The sequence below is a fragment of the Eretmochelys imbricata genome, chromosome 2, assembly GCF_965152235.1.
Source record: "Eretmochelys imbricata isolate rEreImb1 chromosome 2, rEreImb1.hap1, whole genome shotgun sequence".
Taxonomy (NCBI): Eukaryota; Metazoa; Chordata; order Testudines; family Cheloniidae; genus Eretmochelys; species Eretmochelys imbricata.
In genome coordinates this window covers 182,205,737-182,214,001 of record NC_135573.1, presented here as the reverse complement: position 1 = coordinate 182,214,001, position 8,265 = coordinate 182,205,737, and the positions used below count along the sequence as shown (strand labels likewise).

The window sequence follows — 8,265 nt, the reverse complement described above, 5'->3', positions numbered from 1 at the left end:
TTTAACAAAAAAAATGTTTGTTTTATTCTGAACAGCAGATCAGTCTTTACAATAAAGTCATGATTTTAACTTACAAAGTCAGCATCAGCAATGAATCTTTCCTGAATAGGAAATTTTACCTTTTATCAAATATCAACTTCAAATGTAAACAAAAACTAAAAGCACTCCATTGAGATAACAGAATATATAACAAGAGTCTTCATAGACGACAAATGAATCAATTTACACTTCAGGTCCTTCTCCTCCAGGAACCAGCTGTATAAGAAAAGGACAATTTAAGAGATACAGTATGAAGAAACATAGTAAACGTTTGATTTCAAGATTTAAAGTGAGAATTGTCAGATATGGCTTTGTACATATTTATTATTAAACACTACTGAAAATATTTTTACAACAGATGGAAAATTTAAAGTTTAGAACATAACACACGTGTACTTTTATAGGTAAACTGACCCAATTTGAACGAAATCACCCCCTAATTCTACTCTTACAAAGAGCAGCTAAATAATCAGATAAAATGAGTGACATTATAGCTTTTATAAGACAGTGAAATGTTGTGAAACTTCCTGTGCTTGCTAATCTCCTATTCCTCTTAAATTTTCTAGCCTATATTGTGTATCATTTATACCAGGGGTCTCGAACACATGGCTGGCGGGGCTATTTCCTGCAGTCCGCCAAGTAACCCTTACACCCCCACCCCACCCCCCGCCGCGGCCTACCTCCAGGCCAGGGATGGGCAAACTACAGCCCCCACAGCACAATGTCCCTGCAGCCCGGGGTGGGGGGGAGGCGCCAGAGGGCTCCGTGCATTGCCCTGGCTTCCAGGCACTGCCCAGGGAGGGGGCAGACTTGGGGTGGGGACTTCGGGGAAGGGGTTGGAATGGGGGCAGGAAAGGGGTGGGAAGAAGTGGGGCAGTGGCGGGGCCTCATGGAAGGGATGGAGTGGGGGCGGGGCCAGCAAGGGGTGTGTGTCAGTGATGCAGCCCTCAGGCCAATGCACTAGTCCTCATGTGGCCCTTGTGGTCATTTGAGTTTGAGACCTCTGGTTTATACCATGACTGATTAGTACTTGAGCAGAACATTTACCAGTGTAAATGTTCTCATTTTATATATGTATTTTAGCCAACAAGTCATGATGGAATAAAACTTTTTCCTCACTCCAGTGGGAATCTGTTGCCACCAGATAAATGCACGCGTAGATGTTTCAGGAATGAGAAACCAAGGAATGTAGGAACATTCAACACAATAAAAAGGAATGTCTAGATAAAAAACTGCTACTAATTTTCTTTTCTTTGGCATTCAGTTGGTGGGAAGATTTTCAGTTTAAAAACACAATAGCACACTTTTAAAAGTAGTTTGCTTCCTAAATGAGGAACAGTTTTTCTGCTCCTCTCGCCTCTTCTTCTTCTTGTGTAGCAGCAACCCCAAATAGAGGTATACAGGTTGGCTGCTCATTTCCAGCTGCTTTTATAAACAGACTTGCTTTGCAGTGAAGAGCCTGGACATTCACAGATGCAGTTGTAACAAATAGGCAAGACAGCACCACGTGCTCTCTTCAGAGTACAGTTTAAGAGCTGATGCTTTAACTCAATAAATATTAAAGAAAGAAATGTAAAAAAGATATAGGAACTATCATTTATTTTACTGACATTTCTCTCTAAGAAAAGAAACAAAAATTGAAGATTTTTTTTCTTTAAAGACAATAGACAAAACGATTATCATGATAGGTATTTATTGTGCAGTCTTTAGTCCTTCAGGCCCTCATCCTACAGCACTTAAGCAAGTACTTAGTCCCTCTGATTACAGTGGGCCTTAAGCTTCTCTGGTGAAAAATCAGGCCCATACTCTCATAGCAGGCAATAGGAAAAATAAGATATTGGCTGCAGGATCAGACCTACAATAATCAATTACTGCTTCAGCCCTCATTCGCATGCATCAGAAGTATTATGTTTTAAGTTTACTGCACATTAAGATACAACTAAGTTCATGTTTACATTTTCACTTTTGTTTTCAAAACATAACATGGAACATGTGTAATCAAGAAATTTAAGACTAGGATTACAGTATGAAATTTCAAAGGATTATTCTGTCAGAACATGTGTTTAAAATTTAAAATAAATATGAGTTCAATCTTACTTGAATGAATTAGTCAATAACTGAATTCCACATATACTAAAAACCAGTCAAAAACAAGTAGTATACCTGACTTACCATTGTTATGTTATTTCCATTTAGCAAGATCTGATCTAATTTTGTGATTCTTCTTCCTTCAGGTGTGATTTCGCTGATCAAACATTAGGAAGAAAAATATTTAGTATATAAAGTTTACAAAATAAATCTGGATTTGTGGTAAGAGCTGTAGTTACACATGGCGCTATAATATGCTGGGTTATTTACCAAGAGTAACACAGAATTTAGATGAATCACAATACAGTTTTGGGACACCCTCCACTGGCCTCAACATATGAAAAAGACAGGTTTCAGAGTAGCAGCCGTGTTAGTCTGTATTCACAAAAAGAACAGGAGTACTTGTGGCACCTTAGAGACTAACAAATTTATTTGAGCGTAAGCTTTCGTGAGCTACATCATGAACTTCATCCGATGAAGCTGTAGCTCACGAAAGCTTATGCTCAAATAAATTTGTTAGCCTCTAAGGTGCCACAAGTACTCCTTTTCTTTATAAGAAAAAAAGTTTCAACTGGCAACATGAATAACGTTGCAAGATAAGGGAACAAATGCCTTCTTATCCCAGACTACACCTACTTTTTAACTCTTTGTCTATGTGTCAAAGCAAACATTAAACTAATGGAGAATTCAACATGGAGTTCAGGGGAAAAAAATCAAGGGTGCCAAACAGGAAAGGTTAAAACATTTAATATGACAAAATGCGTGGCAGCCATTCTGTGAGGCCGACTTCAGTACCCAAAAAAAAAAAAATTTAAAAAATCCTTAACCCGAGTCAACTAACAATGTGAAATTCTAGTAAAGACAAGGCAATTTATAGCCTTCACATGAGTTACCAGGTTGAGCTCAAAAACACTTTGTTTGCAGTGAAGAAGAGGTACAAGATGTTTCACCTTTTGCAAAGGCAATACATCTTTAAGTGCTCTATAGCTGGTTTTCAGATGACCTGTTATCTACCAGTCAGAATAGAGAGCCAAACCACAAAGCCTGGATACTGTGTGCTAAGCACACTCAGCACCTGACTTTGCCACCTGCCACACACAGCTATTTAAGAGCTGGCTGTACAGGATGAATTCCCATTGGATTATTTACAAATAGTTTAAATTTGAAGCCTAAATTACTCAGTTGTGTCAAACCTTTTAAAGAGGTCAAAATGGTTTGCTTCCTAATTCAATATACCTTTTCTGTAAATGGGAAAGAAAAAAAAGCACACAGTAGCCACAAAGAAACAGAGGCAATACTTACAACTCTGTAACATCCTCTAACACCATATCTGAAGTCTACCGTCAAGGAAAACAAAAAATTAAAATATCCTTGATTTAATAACTTTACCTGTATTTTCATTTTATAAAACTGGTGTGGCCTAATTTTTAAAATAATATATGCTAGTGTGGCATATTTATCCATGCAAGATGTAGAAGCATACATTCTAGCCACCTAATTCAAAATATCCAAACAAACAGCTAAATAATTAAGCTTATTCTAAAAAGAAAATTGGTAAATAGCAAATATTCCATTTAAAGGATACTGACGAAGTCATCAAATCCTAGGAGCGTGCCTACAATTTCTTTATCACTCTTCATCACAATGTGAATACGTGAACCTATACACTTGTCCACAAGCTCTGTAAATCAGAAAATATTTTATACAAGATTACAATCTAAATTTAAACATATACTAAATAGTCATCTTTTTAACACATTCCTTTCAAAAAATATGTGGCAAAATTGTACACATTCAAAATTATTGCCAAGAATACTCAAATGTATATGCAAAAATAGTTTTTATTTTTATATCCGCTATTATACGTAAGGTGCATCCTAAAATATCCGTAAAACACCTAGAACACATTGAGCACTATCTCTCTCTCTCTCTGTATATATATATATATATCGGCTTAGCAGAATTTAATTTTCACTTTTATAATTTTGACAGATGTTTATTTTTAAGCTTTTTATCTATATTTTCACAGCTTTGCAAAATTATGTGCTTTAAGCATTTCCCCTCACCCCAATTTTTAATCCATTTAAATTTTCACAGCTACAGTAAATTATGGGGGATCTGACAATTATTTAATGACAGACACTGAAATTCAAAAACTTAAAGCTTTATAATGTAAAAATAAATTGTCAAAATATACAAATATCCTTATATCAAACTCTAATAAGTTCTCAAGCAACATTTTTCTTACTTTGCCCTTGTACATTTAAAGTATCGATGGAAATATTTTTTTCATAAGTTTGTGTACAGTGAAATCAATTTTTACCAATATTTAGGGATAAAAATATAATGCTCCCAAGCTTAAGTATGTAGCAACTGACTTCGTAGTGAAGGTAGAATATTATTATTACTGTTCATCATCTGTTTTGGTAGCGCCCACAATGTGATAGGCACTTTCCGGGTATATCAATAATTTACATTTTAGGAACCTTCAACACATTTTCTGTCTGTACCCTATTAATCATAAACCATTTTTTCTTAATGTTCCTGATTCTAGGAAATCTTTGGAAGAAATATAATCTTACATAAGGAAAAGTTAATTTGAGGAAAAATATTTATTTCTGTTGGAGAAACTAACCAACCAACCATTGGTCAGCTGCCAAGAGATTGCTCACCGAGGTTACTTTTCCTACCCCAGCAACACACTGTTTTTTGACATCACCATCTCTTTGCTCGAAAGAACGTTCCCAGAACAGTTAAGAAAGTGCATTTTGCAGATTCAGTTTATTAAATGTTAAAAGAAAAGTTGCAAATTGTTTTGGTACTATACACAGTAGAACCTCAAAGTTACAAACACTTCAGGAAGGGAGATTGTTCATAACTCTGAAATGTTTGTAACTCTCAACAAAATGTTATGGTTGTTCTTTCAAAAGTTTACAACTGAACACTGACTTAATATAGCTTTGAAACTTTACTATTAAGAAGAAAAATGCTGCTTTCCTTTTTTTCTTAAGTAGTTTACATTTAACACACTACTCTACTGTATTTGGCGTTTTTTTTGTTTTGTTTTTGTCTCTGCTGCTGCCTGATTGTATACTTCTGGTTCCAAATTAGGTGTGTGGCTGACAGGTCAGTTTGCAAGTCTGAGGTTCTTCTGTAGTCACTCCACCCTCCTGTAACGACGCGTATGAGTATGTCTACACTAGAAATGCTACAATAACACAGCTGCAGCATAGAGACTTACAGCAACTGAAGGGGTTTTCTTACATTGTTATAGTAAATCCACTTCTCTGTGAGGCTGTAGCTAGGTCAATGGAAGAATTCTTCTGTTGATCTAGCACTGTCTTTACAATGGGTTTCAGGTTGGCTTAACTCTCTCGCCAGGGCTGTGACTATTTCACACCCCAAACAGTATAGCTAGGTTGACCTAAGTTTTAAGGGCAGACCAGGCGTAAGTCACTTAAAAAAATATATATATATATAACATGGAGACAAGAGAGTTCTCTTACTTGGCCATTAACAAAAGCCTAAACCCTGCATCAGATTCACACTGGGAAATCCCTTTGCCCATGCAGAGCCCTACTTATATCAATGGGTATATCTCACTCGAAAAAAAAAAAGTGTACACTTAACTCCAGTTAAACTAGCAGTGAACTCTTGGCAACTCAGTATTTAACTCTGGCTAGCAGTTTCAATTAAAGGTTATAGAGGAACCTGGGGTTAAACTCAAACTAGTCTGGTCTACACTAGAAAATTGGTCTGCAGTGTGAAAAATCCACACCCCTGAGCAGCGTTAAGGCAACCTAAATCCATTGACCTAGCTACCGCCTCTCAGGGCAAGTCTACACTGCCACTTACATTGATATTGCTTATGTTGCTTAGGGGTGTGAAAAAACCTGTAATTTGCATCACTCAGTGACCTAAGCACTGTCCACACCAGTGCTATGACAGTGGGAAAGACTCTCCCATCAACACAGCTTCCGCCTCTCGCGAAGGTGGAGTAATTATGCCACTGGGAGAGCTCTCTCAGCAGTGCAGATGCATCAGAGCAGCTGTGCCAACGTAGCTTTTAGTTAGGGCTAGTCTACGCTGGCAGTGCTTTAACATGGTTTGTGTAGTCAGGGCAGAGCACTGGGAGAGAGCTCTCCCACCACTCTAAATAACCACCTCCACAAGGGGCGTGGCTCCCTGCGCTGGTGCACTGTCTACACTGGCGCTCTACAACACTGAACCTTGCTGCACTGGGGGGGGGGCCTAGGGTGTTTTTTTTCACATCCCCTAAGTGAGAAAGTTGTAGCACTATAAAGTGCCAGTGTAGACAAGCCCTTAAACTAGCCCTCAGGAAGGTGGTTTAACTACAGCGATGGGAGAACCCCTCCCCTTGGAATAGGTAGTGTCCACTCTGAAGCGTTTTAAGTGTAGACAAGTGCTGAATTGATGAGTCTTCAGGAAGGTCTCTGCACGTGTAGCTGGGGGTATGATTCCCCAACGGGTAGAGAGACAGTTGCACTAAATCTAAACAAGTTAAAATTGGAGCGTAGCCCACAGCCGGGCACTCCACAGACGCTGTCTGGGGACTCCGACTGCCACAGCGAGGGAGCTGGGCCAGAGCTGGCGGCTGGGTCTCCTCGAGCTGGGAATCGCGGCCCCACTGCCGGAGGAGCCGGTCACGGCTAGCGGCGGCACCCGAGTTAAGAACATGCTTTTGTGGGGAGGAGGAGGCACTGCAGACACGCCGGATTGGAGGGGGGCTCCAGCAACAACCACCCCCACCTCGGCAGGGCCATCCCTAGCTATTCTGGGGCCCTATGCAGCCCCCCTTCGGGTGGGGGCAGGCCCCAGGCCTCCGCGGGGGGGTGCGGCGCTAGCTTCCGGGGCAGGAGGGAACCACCCCACAGCACTCACCGGCGGCGGGGCTGGGTTGCTGCACTTCCCGCCGCCGGTTGAGAGCAGGCCCGGACCTGCTGCAGAGCTTAGGAGCGGGGCCCTGGGGAAGCGCCGGAGCAGGGGCGGGAGCAGCACGCAGCTGCGCGGGGCAGCGGGAAATTTGGTGCCCCCGGCAGCTGCGTACTCTGCGCATGGGTAAAGGCAGCCCCGCCGGCACGCGCCGCTTCGGGCGGGCGGGCGGGCGGGCGGGCGGGTCCCGGGGCCGGGCCTTGAGACGTCAGCGCCCTGGAAGGTCCCTCTTCTTTCAAAGGGCACCGAGGGCCCGCGAGGCCCGCCCCAACGCGCTCAGGAGGGGAGCCCGAGACCGCCCCTCCCGCCAGCCTCCCCGACCCCGGACCGGAGAAGCCCAGCACCCCCCTGTCCCTGGGCGGGGGCGCTAGTTACCGAGCGGCAGGAGCTGAGACGGGTTGGTCGTCGCGTTGGCCGCCATCTTGAAACCAGACCTCACCAATCGCAGCTATCGGAAGAGAGGGCTTCAGCTCCCTCCGCCAGCAGCCCTGGCCAATGGATGGCAGAGCAATCGGGCGGCTGCCGCTCCGAGGCTCGGGCTGCAGCGGGGCAGGGCCTGAGTGGCAGAGCTGCTGAGCACTCCGCCGCCGCCTCCTTCCAGATTCAATGGAAAACGCAGGGGCTTTGACAATGAGGCTCCAAATTAGGGTTGGCTCCTGTCCAGGCTCTCCCAGGAGAGTCCCTTTTTTGTGTTAGCTGCCCTGGGAAATCCGCAAAGGTGCTGGATATACCCTGCCACCAGCTGTCCGGTTTGATGGGCTCCGGGACCTCCTGGATGGCCCAGGTTTTTGTTCCGCATGGGTGGCAATGCTACATCAAATAATCCGGCCTGGTCTACGCTAGGAATTTCCATTGGTATAGCTACATCTCTCAATCCACACCCCGAGAGACGTATCTAAACTGACTTAACCCCCCCCAGTGTGGACAGCACTAGGTTGACAGAAGAATTCTAGCAACCACCTCTCGGGGAGGTGGTGTAGGCAAGGCCTAAACAAAAATGTCACTGTGGCCTTAACTCTGCACCTGTTAGCATCAATACCATATTATAACAGAGTGCCAGCTCTGCTCTAAGTTTAGGTTAAGCTTCACTTTCCGTTTAAAAGTTGGCTCTTCTAAGTGGTCTAAAATTCCTGTGCTTACTCAGATTGGCTTGAAATTTGGTGTGCCTCATGTGGTTCTCTGTAA

At 42.7% G+C, this 8,265-nt stretch overlaps 1 protein-coding gene across 1 annotated transcript; it reads right to left on the bottom strand.

Moving 5' to 3' along the window:
- Nucleotides 1-7,573, bottom strand: LSM5 (LSM5 homolog, U6 small nuclear RNA and mRNA degradation associated). The gene is made up of 5 exons (XM_077811062.1): nucleotides 7,456-7,573; nucleotides 3,713-3,808; nucleotides 3,430-3,457; nucleotides 2,212-2,284; nucleotides 1-255 (listed from the first exon to the last, which is right to left on the bottom strand). The coding sequence occupies exons 1-5, from the start codon at nucleotides 7,499-7,501 to the stop codon at nucleotides 223-225; spliced, it is 276 nt and encodes a 91-aa protein (XP_077667188.1). The 5' UTR covers nucleotides 7,502-7,573; the 3' UTR covers nucleotides 1-222.
- Nucleotides 7,574-8,265: the final 692 nt, after the last annotated feature.